Source organism: Eptesicus fuscus, chromosome 1 (assembly GCF_027574615.1).
Source record: "Eptesicus fuscus isolate TK198812 chromosome 1, DD_ASM_mEF_20220401, whole genome shotgun sequence".
NCBI classification, from domain to species: domain Eukaryota; kingdom Metazoa; phylum Chordata; class Mammalia; order Chiroptera; family Vespertilionidae; genus Eptesicus; species Eptesicus fuscus.
Genome location: NC_072473.1, coordinates 80273015 through 80290542, shown reverse-complemented (window position 1 = coordinate 80290542; position 17528 = coordinate 80273015). Strand labels below are relative to the sequence as shown.

Below are 17528 nucleotides of genomic sequence, written 5' to 3'. Positions count from 1 at the left end.
TTGCTTCCTGTAGTATACTGTAGTGTGATGTCATTAGATGGCATTGGTTTTCTACCCTAAAATTGCTTACTTCTTAGTGGAGTGGTGAGTAAATTGGTACCTATTGTCTGTTATTGTATTTAACCTAGTTTCAAACCAATTAAAGGTAGGCTCTGATAGTTAAAGTATAAAATAAAAACAAAACACCCTAACAATGTTCCAGTTGCTGTGGAACACTTTTATTTTTGAGTTAAATATGAATTTCAGTTTGTTTGTTTGTTTATATTTATCTTTTGCAGCATTTAAAAAAAACATTCTGCTTCCTCTTCTGCAACATAGACAAAAAATAATTAATGTTTTTGTTTGTTGTTTTGTTGTTTTTTGTTTTTTTACTTCACTTGGGGTTGACAATGAATTTTTATTTGCCTCAAACAGGATAGTTCTAACAGTGATGATGAGATTAGAGAGGATGAAATCACATATCAGAAAAAAGGTAACCCATCTCTGTTGTCTTTAGGTTGTATGTAACCATTCTAGACATTTGATCTATTTCATAAAATCTTTTTGAAATGAGTTTCTTAATCTTTCTTAGAAACATATTTTAGTATTTCTAAATCTTTCCATAAAAAACAAATTGTTATTTTTGTTTAACCGCTGTTCCCCCACTGTAGTTTAATGTCACCATATTTTATCCATCACTACTACCCTTGATGTCCTATAATGAGAAGCAGTTTTCAGAATGGCATGGTTTTTGGAATCAGACATGCCTGTATTCAAATCCTGGCTCTGTCACTTTCCAGGTGTGTCATATTGGACAAATTGCTTCTAAGGTTCAATTTTCTCATCTGTAAATGAGCAACATCGAAGGAGGGTTACTGTGAACATCAGTGAGGTAATATATTATTTTGAAGGGCTATGGGGTAAACTGAGGCATGGTACTTAACACCCCATAAGTGCTCAATAAATAGTAGCTATTAATCTGATTATGTATCGAGATATGACTTAATTCACAAACTCTTTGTGAGTGGGAGGCATACTTCCTGGATGTCAACATAAGTACAGTGTTGTGTATATAGTATGGCATAGAGGCTCAATATTTATTGAATGAATAAACTTTTTTTTCCCTAAGTGGAGTAAGTAGCCCTCAGCTGTTTTCAAGATCCCACACTTTTAGCTCAAAAGCAACTGAATCAATCATTTGATGTCTCCAAATATACAGATACCTCATTTTTCAAGTTGTTTTAGCATGGTGTACAGACGATGAAATAAATTATACTTTCTGTTTCTATCAGTCATTTCTATGAATTTTAACATTTGATTGTCTTAGGTGCTCAGAATGGGACCTACTTAATCGTATGACTCTTCATCCATCCAAGCATTCTTTGAGAAATTTTAAAAATTAATAGTGAATACTGTGTAATAATATTCTTGAAAAAACTCTTTAAACTTGTGACTCATTATAGTACTTGCCTATTTACCTGTAAGATCTGTGCTGACCAACGACATATTTCTCTTGCTTTGTTTCCAAGCGCGCCACACACACACACACACACACACACACACACACCCATAACACACCACCGCAGGTTCCAGAGCACAGTTAACAAGTGATGTGTTGGCTAGGACTTTACTTTTTGCTTCTAAATGTTTACATGGGGCAAGTAAGGACAGTTGGGGAAAAGTAGTGGATATATAGATTCAATTGGGCTTGCATATTTGTCCATAAGGAAACGAAACAGTATTGCTCTTTTACCATACTCTTGGAAAACGCCCGGTGCCTGCTCAGATTGGTATTAAAGCTACAGAAGTGTGGCCATTTCACCATGCTTTGTACATACTTTATAGGAGCGGTCTCAGGTGTGGGGCTCTGAGCACCTGCTTGCTCACACTCTAGTAGTTCAGCAACCAGCGTATTTGAGGCCAATGGCTCAGGTTCCACATAACTTGGCTCAAGTATCACCATGTGCAGCTCCGGTCATCGAGCTGTGCTTTGGAACTTGGGTACTTACTTCGGACTTTTTTCTCCCCCACCCCGCCACCCAACTAGTTTCCCTTCCCTCCTTCCTCCTAGGCAGTGCCCACCTCCTCCCTTCGCTTCCACTCTGTTTTCTCCTTGTCGTTTCCTTTTTCCTTTCCACAGGGCTTCCCGTCTTTTATCCTCCGCGGGCCACTGGCTCGAAGCTGTGGCTAGGCTGAGGCGCGAGGCCGGCGGGATGGGCGCGAAGGGCAGAGCCGCGAAAGCACAGAGCGCGCGCCGAGGCAGAGGCTGGGGTGCGCACGGGGCCGCCGCGTGGCCCAGGCACCGGGCGGGAGCGGCGCGCGCCTCTCGCGAACTCCTGGCGCGCCCCCGGCGGCCGGGCCGCAGCGTGCTCGCCCCCGCCGCCTGCTCGCCTCACTTATGGGTCGGAAGCGTTGCGTGGGGGAGACTGTTCCAAGATGGCGGCGGGTTGCTGCGGGGTGAAGAAGCAGAAACTGTCCAGTTCGCCCCCCTCTGGCTCGGGTGGCGGTGGTGGCGCCTCCTCCTCCCACTGCATCGGAGAGAGCCAGTGTCGAGCTGGGGAGCTGGGACTAGGAGGCGCCGGTACGCGGCTCAACGGGCTGGGAGGTCTCACTGGGGGAGGTAGCGGCAGCGGCTGTACCCTCTCTCCCCCCCAGGGCTGCGGAGGCGGCGGCGGGGGGATTTCCCTGTCGCCACCTCCGAGCTGCGGAGTGGGGACCCTACTTTCCACCCCGGCTGCCGCCACCTCTTCCTCGCCCTCCTCGTCGTCCGCCGCCTCGTCCTCATCGCCCAGCTCCCGGAAGATGGTGGTGTCAGCGGAGATGTGCTGCTTTTGCTTCGATGTACTCTACTGTCACCTGTACGGATACCAGCAGCCCCGGACTCCCCGGTTCACCAACGAGCCCTAGTGAGTACCTGTCCTCCGCCGCCCTTTCCCTTGCGCTCGGGATGGGGCTCATAGTTGAGGTAAAGTACGAGGCTCGAGCCTGCCTCCCTGCCGGGGGCTGCTCCTGGCCCCTCTCGCTACCCCGGTACCGGATCCACTAGACCTAAGTCAGGGCACCCCGCGCTTTCTGCCCTCCAAGGCAAGCACCCCACACTTGGAGCAGGGTGCTGCTGCAAGAGATGGCTCACTGGCTCCCAGAGGTTCGATTTCTTTTTGCAATAACTTCGAGGAGTTTTGACCCTTCTCTCTTTCGCCACCCCGCTCCCCATTGCCTGGGATTTGGAGATCTGGATTACTCAAGGTGTTGACCTCTCCTCACTTTGGTTTCCATTACCTCCCCTCTCCCCCCAGCACCCCCCCCTCCCCGTGAAAGTCCCGCCAGCATTCCCGCCTCGCATAAGGAGAGTTTCTAGCCCATTGCAGGGTGAAAAATAGCAACTATCCAACTTCTTTTCTGTTAGTGATGGAACTTAGCACCGGAGCTTATGAGGTTCCCATATTTTCATTTGGGTTTCCTTGTGTCCTGGGGAGGGAAGAGGTTTTTAAAAATCACATTTTCTCTTACTACCTATTTTTATCCGAACAATCCCATGAAAATGTGTTTCGAAGCATACCGCCAGCTCTCTCACATTAGAGGAGTGAGACTTTTTTTTCATTCCACCGTCTGAGTAATATAGCTCATTCAAAGAGCCGTCCCTATAGAGCCACTGTCAGTTTGTACATTAAAGCGTACATTCGCTTTTGTGTCGATTTCACTTTTAAGAAATCTATGTTAGACTTGAGGATTTGAGAAATAGGTAATCCCAACAGTGTGTAGGAATTTTTATGGTTTCCTTTGGTTTTGTACTTTTAATTATTTTACCATTTAAGTGTGTGGTTGAAATTGTTTAAAATAGCTCTATTACAGCTAAAAGCCAGGTTAATATCTGATCCATGTTCATTTGGATGTGTGGGAAATGGGGCATATGGTTTTTTTAAATGTGTAAACTGAGTGTAACCTGACTTTTTGAGTTAAATGCTAGACAGAATGTAAAGCCCAAGGAAGGGCAGAGCAACAAAGAGTACGATTGTTTTTATTATGAGTACTTAGCATCAACAAGAAAAATAATAGAGAAAATTTTCAGATAAATTTATACTGAAAAGTATCAACCCTTTTGCTAGCTAAGTGCCCCTTGTCCCCATATCATAAATACCTGAATGGATATTCTTTATAACTTCTTTTCACTTTGTGAGATTAGTGGGATTATACTACTACTGAATAAGTACAAACACTTATGGCTAGACTAAAAATATTAAATTAATTTGTAAAGTGGAAATTACAATAAAGTGTCCTGGAAATTGTAATTTTGTATTGTTTGTTTTCTTTGACTTTGATATTTTAAATGTATTTCATTTTGTGTGACTCCTCTGTGGTCTGTGCATTTTCTTTCAGACTTTGTTCATCTTTGGGCATTAGTTCATAAGAAATGCATGAAATGGCATCCAGACTGACACTGTCAAATAAATATCTTTATAAATTTCATAGTTTTTATTCTAGGAACTTAAGTCCTAAAGCCACACCTTTACTTAGCCAATTTGTGTGTTTGTTTTTTTGTTAAGAAGTAAAATTCATTTTGAAAAGACTGCCATGTAAAAACAAAACTATGAAATATTTATTAGCGTGACTCACTTATTTGTGACTCTTCTGCCTTCTCTTGGATGTCTAGGATGTATTAGAGCCAGTCCTGGAATGATACATAGGTTGGCTCTACAAAGCCATGGGACTGCAAAAATTCACTTGTTTAGTTACATGAGTTTGGCAAAGGCTGTTTTACTATTCATGCTCCATTGCTCCAAAGCATATGAGAACACACTTTCAAGAGGTGCTATTTTCACACATTTTAAAGTGAGTTTGGGTTAACTGAATGACCGGAACACGAATTTTAAAAGGAAAGAGAGCTTGACCAGGTCATATGGAAAATGCTTTAGAAAATATCATTTAACAGTGGCCACTTTGAACATGTACTGAGGTGTTGTTTCTCTTCTAATACCCCATCCACTGGATTTTTTTTTCATGGAAATAAATAGATAAAATATGACACACTTTAAATTTCTGTGGATATGTTGAAATGATAGTGGAAGAATAATAAATATTATCATTTAGCAGTTTTTGAATGTGTCATGTATTCTATAGAACGACTAATTTAGAAAAGACACTGGACATAACCAAAGGGAGAACGAAAGTTCACTTAAGTGGAAAGAGGACTGCATCTTCTTGCATTTATCTTAAAGTCACTTTTTGAAATGTACTGCGTAAAATTCAGGAAAATTGCTTAAAAGCAGTGTTTGATTATGGGATTGAAATAGCTATAATCACTTGACAGTACCTTAGTAACTACCACACATTTTCTTTCTGTTTTACATACAGGGGGCAAAAGTAGGTTTACAGTTGTCTGTATAGTAAATGCTACAATAATTAATAAATAATACAAGAATAAACTCTGTTTTTCGTGTACTCACGACTGTACACCTACTTTTGCCCCACCCTGTATTTAACAGCGTTGTGTACTTATTAGTATGACTTTGTGCTGGGGGCCATAAGACATAAATGGACATACTGCTTTTTTCTCCTCAGAGTTATTAGTATGGTGTCATGAGCAGTGGTGTTTCAGATCCTGTCTCTGTCCACCAGAAGACCTGCTTTCGATAGTTTTAGATTCTCATGTGTAAAAGCACACCTTTCCATCCCTTCCCAGGACCTTTCTGTCAAAAAATCTGTAACTGGTGAAATCTGCCATTTATAGGTTTATAAGTCCTAGATTCATCCGTTATTTGTCCACTCTGAAAGGTTATTAGAAATTTCCAGTGTTTTTGGGATTGGGGTGGGGGTAATGTAAGTATATGAACAGGTTGTATGATTACAAATTCTTTACCATTGCTGCTGTTTCTTGGAGCACCTACCTCACTGCAGAGAGCTAACAGTAGTTAGAGCTTGGGAGGACAGTGAAAACTTAATGGAAGACAAGTAACATTTGTGCATTACTAAATCCTTCGTTTCAGTTGTACAGTTGTAACAGGCACATTTTTTTCAAGACATGATAAAAACATGACTTGAGGTGCATTTAACTATTCAAAGTCAAGCTCTTGGATTTATATGTGGGAGCCTAGTTAGCCATGTTATAGCAAACCATTTGCTACTATAAAGGGATCCACTGTGCCAGGTGTTGAGCCAGTTAGACTTCAGAGCAGTCGTTCTCAACCTTGGCTGCACTTCGAATCACTGGGGAATTTTTTTTAAGCTTGATTTTTTAAATATATTGATTTCAGAGAGGAAGAGAGAGGGAGAGAGATAGAAACATCAATGATGAGAGAGAATAATTGATCGCCTGCCTCCTGCACGCCCTCTACTGGGGATCGAGTCTGCAACCCAGGCATGTGCCCTTGACCAGAATTGAACCTGGGACCCTTTGGTCCGCAGGCCATCGGTCTATCCACTGAACCAAACCAGCTAGGGAATCACTGAGTAATTCTTAAAAATATGGATGCCTGGGTCCCAACCCCAGAGATTTTAGTTTAATTGAACTTAGATGGGGCCTGGGCATCAGGATTATTAAAAGCTCCCTAGGTGATTTTAATGTGTACCTGAACTAGAATACTGGTTTTATTCGAATAGCCTTTCTACTGAGATTCAGATTAATTTGGTCTGGGGTGGTGCCTGGGGACCCATATTTTATGAGCACGCCGGGTAATTTTGTTAAACAGTTGGTTTGGGAAACACTTGCAGTGTGGTCTGCAGAAGACATCAACTGGGAACTTGTTGGAAATGGAGGGTCTCGGGCCCCACCTCAGACCTGCTGAGTTAGAATCTGCATTTTAACAAGCTCCCCAGGTGATTCTTAGGCACATTAAAGTTTGAGGAGGAGTGGTTCTCTAACATACATCATAATCTCCTGTAGTGCTTGTTAAAACACCAATTGCTGGGCCCCATTCCCAGAGTTTCTGATTCAGTTGGTCTGGGGTGGGGCAGTGAATTTACATTTCTAACAAGTTCCCTGGTGATACTGCTGCTACAGTTCCCAAGACCACGTGTTGAGCCCCTCTGGGTTAGAGAGTAGGGAGGACCTGAATACTACTTGAGCCATGAGAAGGGAATGGTAATCTTCACTGCCATTTTCTAGTATGAAACTTCCTGCTTCCATGTCACTATCCTTTATTATGTTCTTTCTAATTTAGCACCAGTCAGATTGAACGCTGCCTTGATCATAACAAGAATCTGGGGTTCTTGGGATGTTTCGGGGAGAGGAAAGACTGACTCTTGGAAACCTGTAGGTAGTATGATTTTATATTTTTCCAGATATTGTTAAATGTAAGGGGCACATATTAGGAGTTAAAAACAGCACAAATATGATATCTTACAGTGAGTTGTATTGATTTCAGTAAGTAAAGCCCCCTTCTGTTCCCATAAAATATGCTTTGATGATTAGCTTACTAAATAACATGTTTTCTAAGATTTTAAAAGCTTTACTTACACTTATGCTTGCTGGATTGTATTTTAAGAATTTACCATATTGACAAAGAAATATAAAAGGATCCTGCAAAGGCACTGGGTATGTTCAGTCTTATATCTTTAATGCTGTGTTGCATGTCATGTTCCATGAACTTTTAATTTTAATCTTCTTACCACCGTTGAAGTTAATGCAATACTACATTTTGTATAGACCATAGCACATAAAAGATACTTTACTATTAAACATCAATAAGTGTGGTTTTCCATTACAATTAATACAATGCCCTTTTTTTATTTTACAAATCTCCTGGCCATGCAGATGTTAAGAGACTCTGATCGGGTGTTTGAACAATTAACTCTTTCTTAATCTTGGTACAGTAGTCAAATTACTGTTTTTCAGTGTGCTTGGGGGGAATTACATTGTATTAGGGAGGTGAGGCAGGCACTTGGTTTCACTAAAACAGTAATAATCCTATTGCACATTAGTAAAAAAAAAAGATGACTTGATAATGCAGCTCAGGTCAAAGTGATATTAAATCATCATTTTAAACACAAGCTATTATTTTTCTATGATGTCTTTTTTATGAAAACTGACCATAATAGCTGGAAGGTGTATCTGTCTATTGCAGATGATGCTACTAGGCCAGATTTCCTTATCCATGCTAGCATAATGGTCATGTCTACTTTTTCTTTAAAAAAAAAAAACATTTTCTGAAAAATTGAACATTTTTGAAGGTATGGGTTGTTTTTCAACACTGTTGATTTCCATTAGAAGGCAATCTGTTGTCCTGTCTTACTGATAATAAAGCAGGCATGCTCCCTCCCCCTGCCCAGTTGTCATTAGTGTCGTCATTAGTGCTGTAAAAAGCATCAGCGACTGGGATGAAAGGATGTAGAAATATAAATTACAACTTACTTTTATATCCGTGAATAAAGGTATATGTAGGGCCAGGTATATTTAGTTATATAGAAAAAATTGATGCTTATTTTACCTTCTCTCCCATATGGCCAAAGGGAGTAATAATCTAGCTCATAATTTTCTTGTTTATGAATTGTGTTTGTGCTGTGTTCAAGTCCTAATTAGTGAGTGGCAACTATGAAGGAATCTCTGCTGGGATCTCGTAAGTCCAATAGAAAGAAGGACTACTACTGAGAAAGTGAAAAATGTCCTGTTAGCCCATGCATGAGTTGTTTCTCACAAACACATACTAACATTCACATTGTTTTCTTTAAAAACTGTACACTGTTTGAAATTGTATTTGTGTAAAACAATATCAGTTATTACTGTAATGAATTATAATTTTGAAGTCAGTTGTGCTTCCCATTTGTAGACCATTTTACTTTTTGAGAATGTGTATGTGTGAAACACTAAAACTTGTGCAATGAGATTAGTAAGAGTTCCTTATTTCAATAGGCATTATTTTGTTCTCTGGATGTCACACATGCTTGCCTGTTTTAAAGCCGTACAATCACCAGGGCTTTTACAATTTAAATTTTCTAAATGGCCTTCCCCCTTTCCCCCCCAACTCATGTAATAATGTCTTTTTTTGATACTGTTCTGAATTAATTAAGCTAAATAAGTGAGGACCAGCAGTAAAAACCTGAGGCTGCCAAGAATGGACTTTCAATGTGTAAGCTGTCTTTCCACACAGTAACTGGGCAGTTGCTCACAGGACAGTGGAGACAGTGTGGGAAGCCATTGGTTGTGTAGATGGGAAGAGTAGATTCCCAACAGTAAACTTATTTAGAGTTGAGCTTCTGAAGTTACAGTGTTGCTAAGAGCAAAATGGAGCCACAAGCTTATGCAGTAAAAAGAAAAGAGTCCAAAGGAAGAAGTATGGTGTAATAGTATAGTTGGTTGGGTGGAGCATAATTTATGTTGAGTCCAACTCTTAAGTGGCATCTTTTTTTATCAAGTATGGGTGTATTTTCTGCAGCTCTCAATGTACCATACTTTCAAACTTGCTCAACCTTAAAAATGTTAGTGTTGAATAGCTGAGTGGAAATTATATGTCACTGGGGAAAAAGCTATCTTTGTTTTTTTTGTTTTTTGGTTTTTTTTTAGCAATATACATTATGCTGAATTCCATGGTTGGACACTACTAGAGAAATAGAAATACTAGTTATACCCTCACAGAGCTGACAGTGTTGCTTAAGATATGATACAAATATCAAAGTCACTTAAAATGCTTACAACACAATCCTATATAATAAAAGGCTAATAAATTGTCCCCTTGACCAGGAGTTCGACCAGGGGGCGGGACTGGCCAGCCAACCTCCCATGTCCCATCCCCCTAGCCAGCCCGGCCCGGCCCCAATCAGGGTGGCCGGCCAGACCCCAATCATACAAGAATTCATGCACCAGGCCTCTAGTATATAATAATTATAGATTAGTTTAATACATGAAAAATATTGTACATAAGCATGCTAATGACCTTGAATAAAGGAGTGGTCAGGAAGAAGGCTTTTGAGAGGATAACTTTTGAGCCAAGGTTTTAAATGACAAAGGTACAAAAATTATTGGTGAAGAGTCTGTATACCACTAGATCTTGAATTTTTACTTGGTTCTCAAACCGGTTGCTGTCACCACCACACCCCTTGCCACAGTAATTGGGAATTCCCAGCAGCTGTCTTTAGTCAGCAACTTGCACTCTCAGCATTCTCCATACCATTCCCCTTGCTAAGCTCATAAAACTTCAAGGAAATTAAAGTAGCCTTTTGTCTTTGGAACCCTTTGGAAAAGCTGGATAAGAGCTATTAGATCAGATTATAGGTTTTTTTGTATTAAGAGAACAGCATTTGTAGAAGAGTTCTTTAGAATGTAAGATGAATTGAAGGAAGAGTCTCAAGGTAGAGATTAGCTATGCTTAAATTTATGAGGGCAGTAGGAAAACTGGCATTGAAAAAAAATGGGAAGCCAACCCAGGGGCAGAATTGTGAATATAGGAATGTTATGAAATTAAGAAGTGGAAAAAGTTACCAGAATATGTAGGAACTTGCACTCCAGGGCCAGGTTTTGTGTAGGAATGGAAAGATTGCAGCTCACCTGTTTTTGGCTTCCATCATTACTACTACTACTACTACTACTACTACTATTTCTTCTTCTTCTTCTTCTTCTTCTTCTTCTTCTTCTTCTTCTTCTTCTTCTTCTTCTTCTTCTTCTTCTTCTTCTTCTTCTTCCTCCTCCTCCTCCTCCTCCTCCTCCTCCTCCTCCTCCTCCTCCTCCTTCTTCCTTCTTCCTTCTTCCTTCTTCCTTCTTCCTTCTTTCTTCTTTCTTCTTTCTTCTTCTTCTTCTTGGCTCTGTGCCTAGCTATTCTTGTGCTCAGAAAATGTTTGTTCAACAGCTCTGTTGGAATGGCTGTGAAATTTGATCACAAGTGTAAGGACCTCCCCTTTCTCTCTCTTCACCTATTCCCAACTGTATCTAATTTGAAAGGAGGAGATATGTTGGATGAAGTATAAAGATAGCTGAGATAGCTTTTGGATGAGGACCTGAGATTAGGTGATTGCATATGAGTAAAGAGGTTTTGCAGAAAAAAAATCTGCCAAATTCCCATTGCTAGGGGAAGTGAAAGGGGGAGAGGCTTTGGACATAATTAATAGTTATAAGCCTGAGGAGCCAAGAGGATGGTGGTGCCATTATAAAAGATGGAGGACAGATGGGGAGGAGAAATAGGAAGAAACAAATAGTTGATCAAGTGAAATCAGATTTCTTAATATGTGTACTAGTATTTCAAGTGTTGGCAGTTATCAATGTTATTTCTTTTTTCAATTAGCAGAAACAAAGAGCAGTGACAGTGCTATTGTGATTTAGTGGGTCTCTTGGGATCGCTCCAGCCTCCTCCCCACCTCCCCAGTTGTGACTTTGAGCCACTCAAATGGGTAGAGATCAATGACACATTTTAGCTTTGTATTGCTAATAAAGATACCTGACAGAATGTCAGGTTTCCCTATTGTAGGTTTATACATCTTCTCAGTCTTGAGGCTTATCAATTTGTAAAGCAGTCAGCATTTCTTATATTTCCTTATGTGTATATCATAGCACAGCCTTCAGCAAAATAGAGCCTCGCAGAAGACAGTCTCAGGAACTTGTAGTTTCAGATCTTGGATTAAAGGATATTTGTGAAAGATTGGAAATATTGTCTGGTAGTAGATTCTAGGTCCCATGTCCTAAAGCCTAGAAAGTAAAGAATCAAGCTGGATCTGTTTTGCAGCTTTGCTCAACAATGAAGGAAGAATGTTATCAATGGAAAGGATCAGCCATATTGATTTATGATCTTCAGTGGATGGGCAAATATGAAAAGTTCTGTTGAGTCCAGGCCTACTAATATTAGCTTTTAAAATAAGGTCTGTGATAGTGTTGATGATTCTTGCCTTTCCCCTATCTCTTTCATTTTACAGATAATCCACACTGTGACCCAAAGCCACATGCAGTGCTGGGAGATTACAGTTGACTGTATTATGCAATATCCTGCCAGAAGATGCTGACCAGATCTGTAGTAATGGAAAATAGTGAGATTGACCTGACAGTCTATATAACTTGCCTTGCCATTCCATATACTTTCTGTAAGCATATGGCGTGCAATTCTAGTAACATTATCTTCTCTTGAGATCTTGGATTGCTGCAAGGTGGTAGCAGCAGATTCTGTGCTTTGCTTCAGGCATTAGTAGACCTTTGAGTCATTCTCATAGAATGGAATCTATGAAAAACTTGTCTTGTTGCTGTCAGCCTAGAGTTCCACTGTGTCTGCCTCAAATAAATCCTCATGTGCTAGTCATATCAGTGTGCTTCTTCTCTGTGACTTTAATATTTCTTATGTAGCCTAACAACCACATAGTTGGGTATAGGCAGTTTGGGGTGTAAATAGATTATTAGCTGGTAAAACGTGGACCTCAGTATATACATCATTGTAGTAAGACAAATACTATATATCCTGATTTTGAACAACGGTGAGGTAAGTGTTTAGATGATGGATGCTTTTTTACATCCTTTTTAAAATATGGTAAGTGGAAGATGGTGTTGGTGATTTATTCACTAGAGAAGATTATTATGAAGTCTTCTGGCCTTTTTTTCCATGTTGGAGTATTGCTCTTAGTGCATTTCATGAAATTCCCCATAGTTAAACCAACCAAACAAACAAATAAAAGCTTGTTTTGCTTATTTCCCATTACAAACAAAAAAACTTGTCCCTACGTTGTCCAGATTCTTGAATTTGTGGAATAGCTCTTTGATGTTAGGAGTAGTTGCCCTGCAGTCATTGGTTAAATTTTTTTTGTTCAGTTCATGGATCTATGTACCCTACACTCTTGTCAGTTCAAAAAACCCTCACAAGAACAAATGGGAACGATACCACGTCTATTTCTCTGATACTAATAAGGAGATATATGGTTTGTGGTATACTTCTACAAACTCCTCTAACCATTGTCTTGTTTTCCAGAAATCTCTTCCACACTAAACGCATTATCTCTGTGGAGAAACAGAGTCATACAGGGCTGGAGGCAGGAATAGAGGGCATGTGGGAATCAGGGAGGGAGAAAAATGAGATTATAGTTAAGTGAGGTGAATCCAGGATTCAGGGCAGAAAAAGGAAACTGAGTGCATGGTCTGGAGTAGGAGTGCATATTTTACATTATACAAACCAAGATGTTCCTCCTTTAGAACCAATGGCCATGGCACTCTTGTTAAAAATATATTCCTATCAGAAACAGATGCATAGCATTAAATTGAATAATATAAAAGCACTCACATATAGGTCCCTTGAGTACTTCTAAGAGACCACATTGAAAATCATTCCTAGAGTGTTCTGAGAATGAGACCTCTAGGTAAGTTTGGGAGCTGTGGAACAAGTAGTATACGCATACCCCAAATGGATAAATATAGCCACACTCTGGTCATTATCCTTAAAAATTTTTTTTCTTGATTTGTCTATGAGTATAGTTATAAATCCTGAGGTAATCAGATGTATCTTATTTTTAGGCCTTTGTATTTAGGTATTAATAACCTCTACTTAGATGTATGAACTTTCTTTTAAATAGCTTGTTTTTAGTTATTCTCCATAACAAAGATTATGGAATAGATAATATTAAATGATAGACCCAGCTATAATTTCTCATTGCAGAATGCAGTCATAAGAATGCATCATGTTGTACGTATGCATCTTTCCGTACTTTGTCACCAGTGTTAATTAATAGGACCTACTATGGTCAGTCTGATTTGCAAATTACATTGTCACAGATAACTGGAGTATCAGCTATTTTTAGTTAATCAGTTTTTCCTTAATCATATAGATCAGCAATTTTCAACCAATGTGCCACAAGATGCATGTGCCACAAGAATTTTTAAACATGCAATACCTGACTACTTAGTCAGGGACACTGACCTCTTTTCTCTTAGATTGTCAAATACAAAAATGACAATAGCCGTCCAGTGTGAGTGAATCAAAATTATACCTATTTTTAGAGACAGACTCATAGATAGAGAACAGGCAGACAGCTCTGAAAGAACCGAGAGAGAGAGAGAGAGAGAGAGAGAGAGAGAGAGAGAGAGAGAGAGCGAGCTTATGGAAATGGACAATAGTGCTGATTGCAGGGGTGGAGGTAGGGAGGGCATAGAGGGGAATAAATGATGGTGGAGAAAAATTATACCTATTTTTTTTGGTCAGACCAGCAAAAAATATATTTTTTGGTGTGCCACACAATTTTAGTAATTAGTTTATGCGTGCCATGAGATGAAAATAGCTGATATAAATGCATGTTTCTTTTAGCAAATTTATTTATTTATTTACTGTGGTAAAAAAAAAATAACATGAGATCTACCTTCTTAACAAATTTTTAAGTGTATAATACAGTACTGTTAACTATAAACACCATGTTTAGCTTGTTTTATAAAGGTACATAATAGTGGCGCTACCTAAGCAATTATTTTTTCATAGAAATTTTGAGAATCTTTTAAAATTTGTCTTTACAAACATGTATTATTATTATTATTTGTGTGTGTGCCCACCACCCAAAGTCAAATTGTCTTCTGGAAGATCATTCACAAACATGTATTAGAGTTGCACAAAGCCTAATTACAATAGAACTTTGAGGTTTATTTATTTATTTTTTAGGCTTCGAAGAATTATTTTCCAAACTTATTGAAAATTATGCATAGACTAGATTAAAAACATGAAGTCAGAAGTATCGATTTTAAAAAAAATGTTTCAAACTCGTAGCATCTCAATATTTAACCTGGCAGTTATCATTTACTTAATAAGTGTACTTAATATCTGTATTTGAAAAGAACTTGATTTTCTAGGTTACCTTTTACGTTGTTATTTTCATCCTCTGTTCTTTAGAGGTTTCTAATAAATTTTCTAATAATACAAGGAAATATCTTTGATAGGTAGAAACTTTGCCCTGTTAACCCACTTTTAAAGGTAGAAGGAACTAAGCATTAAAGGAGAACATTAATTTTGACAGTTAACCATGATACCTGATATTTCTGAGGAAATGTGTTTTCTAGAGAGGTGAAAAATTGGAAGACATTTTTCTTAATGGGATATTTTAACTAAAGCCTTTAGTTCCATATGTGTTTATATAAACCACTTTAGTTAAGTACTTCTTGAAATTGCTTCTTATAGTGTACACACTTGCTTTTAATGAAAAGCTCACATCTAAATGTGGTAGTGACATTTGTGAAATATTAGATATGATCAAGTCATGAGTCTTGAAAGTTATTTGTCCTGTTGTCTGAACAACCAGTATGAGGTTCTTTATCATTAACAGAGTTGTAGACATATTATCACTGAATTTTAATGTATTAATTTGGATTTTGGAGCAGTTTCTAGCTTCTTTCATTTAGAGATGATGGTTTTGCAATTCTGAAGAGGAAAGTAGAATTTCCACCACGATTATCCCTTTGCTTATAGACATTTAAAAATGAATATTCGTTCAAGCTTCAAGACTTATTTGCCAGCATTATCCTAAGATAGTGCGTTTTACATCAAAACCTATCTCTTATTCTAAGCTAGTACTGCTCTTCATAATATGGTAAATTTTAATATTTAAGTTCAACAAGTAATATATGTGCTAGGCTACTTTTTGGGTATGTGTGAAATATCTATAAAACAGGCATAAGCCATGCTGCCTGCCCTTAGAAAGCTTGCATTCATTGAGGAGACCAGATTCATGAAACAAATAATGAGGTCATACATGATTTAATGGCAAAATGAGTGATGGAGACAATGAGATCTATAAGAGTTTGGACAAAGACTAATGTGGGCTGAAGTTATACATGAAGGCTCCATAGACAAAATAGGATTTGGGCTGGGTGCACCTTTCATAGATGAATAAAGCATTCTAAACAGGAAACAACTTAAAGACACAGAGGTCAGAAGGAGCATTATATAGTTGTCAGTGGATACCAATCAAAGGTAGATTGACTGGGAGTGGGAGGATCATAGCAAGAAAAGGCACCTGTCAGGAGACTTGCTAGAATTCAGGCATTGGGAAATGAAGGTCTGCCAGGTGACAAGTGAACAAACAAGTGAACAAACTATTAATGGCCTGTGAATTGCTTCTTTCTTGGTAAAGTTTCTCTTTTGTCCTGTTAATTATGCCTCAGCAGTTCCTTTAATGTCATAAATGTCATGAAGCCTGGACAAGAAGACTGGACAAGGAATAACACAAGCAGGAGACTGCTGTGTAGACAAAGTGCTTTCATTCATCAAGAGATATTCAGCATAAGTCAGTTAGATTAACATTGGTGTCTTCTGTTCTCAGTATTCTTTTTTCTTCTTCTAAACTTCAGTGTATATAACATGAATTTTGAAAAGTTGAGTAGCTACAAAGATTATGTAACTTAAAAATGAAATTACCCTAATTGCTATAGAATAAATAAATGGCTTCAAACCACTATTTTCTCTCCAAATTAATTTAAAAATTTTACTTGGATGTTGCAAATGTAACACACATAAGGTGGGTACTGGGAATTACAATGATTATAGGAGGATTGAGTATTAATTATTGAATGATATAATTTATTAAATTAGCTTAGACATAGATTAGTCTAATAAGTATATCCCTATGATTCTTAACATGTCCTATTCAAGAATGCTACAGCTCTAAGATATAGACTATAGAAGCAAAATCCTTAAAATTAGAAAAGTTTCCTGAATTACAATGGAACTGCATATTTTTATGTTGAACAACAATTACCCTTTGAAGAAAAAATACACAGCCTTTTGTTGATGCATTGTGTGTTTACCACTCAAAATCAAATCTCCTTCTCACCATATATTTGATCCCCTTTACCCTTTACCACCCTCCACACCTCTTCCCTCTGGCAACCACCATAGTGTTGTCTGTGACTGTGAGTTTTTGTTTGTTCACTTGTTGCTTTCAGTTTTATATCCCACATATGAGTGAAGTAATATGGTTTTTAATTTTTTTCTGACTTATTTCACTTAGCATGATATTCTCAGGGACCATCCATGTTGTTGTAAATGGCAGTATTTCATCTTTCCTTATGGCTGAGTAGTATGCCATTGCATATATGTAACAAATCTTCTTTTTCCAGTAATCTACTGAAGGGCACTTCAGTTGTTTCCCTGTCTTGGCCACCATGCGCAATACTGCAATGAACATAGGGGTGCAGCTATCTTTGTGAATATATGTTTTCAAATTTTGGGGGTAGATGCCCAGAAGAGGGCCTGCTGGGTATATGGTATCTCTATTCTTAGTTTTTTGAGGAAATCCCATACTATTTTCCATAGTGACTGTACCAGTTTACATTCCCATTAGCAGTGAATAAGAGTTCCTTTGTGATCACTGTTAATTTTATTTTAGTAACTCTTCTTAATTCTCCAGAATATGTTTCGGAATATGAGGAAATTATTTCCCAATTATGAGGCCGATCTCTTGACAAGTTCTAGCCACATAATCATGAAAGTTGTGCCAGTGTACTCAGGAAGTAAAAAGCAACACTAGTACGATGCTTATTAATAGTGTAGTCTGTTTCTGTTTATGAATAAATGAAGTCTCCCTCATATCAGATCCTTGAGTTATGAATAATATGTACTTTGAATTATATATTACAACAGGGATGTGAAGAAATGCCAGATGTTAAAAGAAAATGG

The 17528-nt window shown here is 38.5% G+C and overlaps 1 protein-coding gene across 2 annotated transcripts in view; it reads left to right on the top strand.

Moving 5' to 3' along the window:
* The first annotated feature begins 2371 nt into the window (after positions 1-2371).
* Positions 2372-17528, top strand: part of AMMECR1 (AMMECR nuclear protein 1) — a 119912-nt gene continuing 104755 nt past the window's right edge. For both annotated transcript variants that reach the window (XM_054723715.1, XM_008159408.3), the window contains exon 1: positions 2372-2885. In XM_054723715.1, coding sequence (XP_054579690.1) covers positions 2416-2885 — 470 coding nt within the window. In that variant the 5' untranslated portion in view covers positions 2372-2415. The remainder of the gene's footprint in view (positions 2886-17528) is intronic.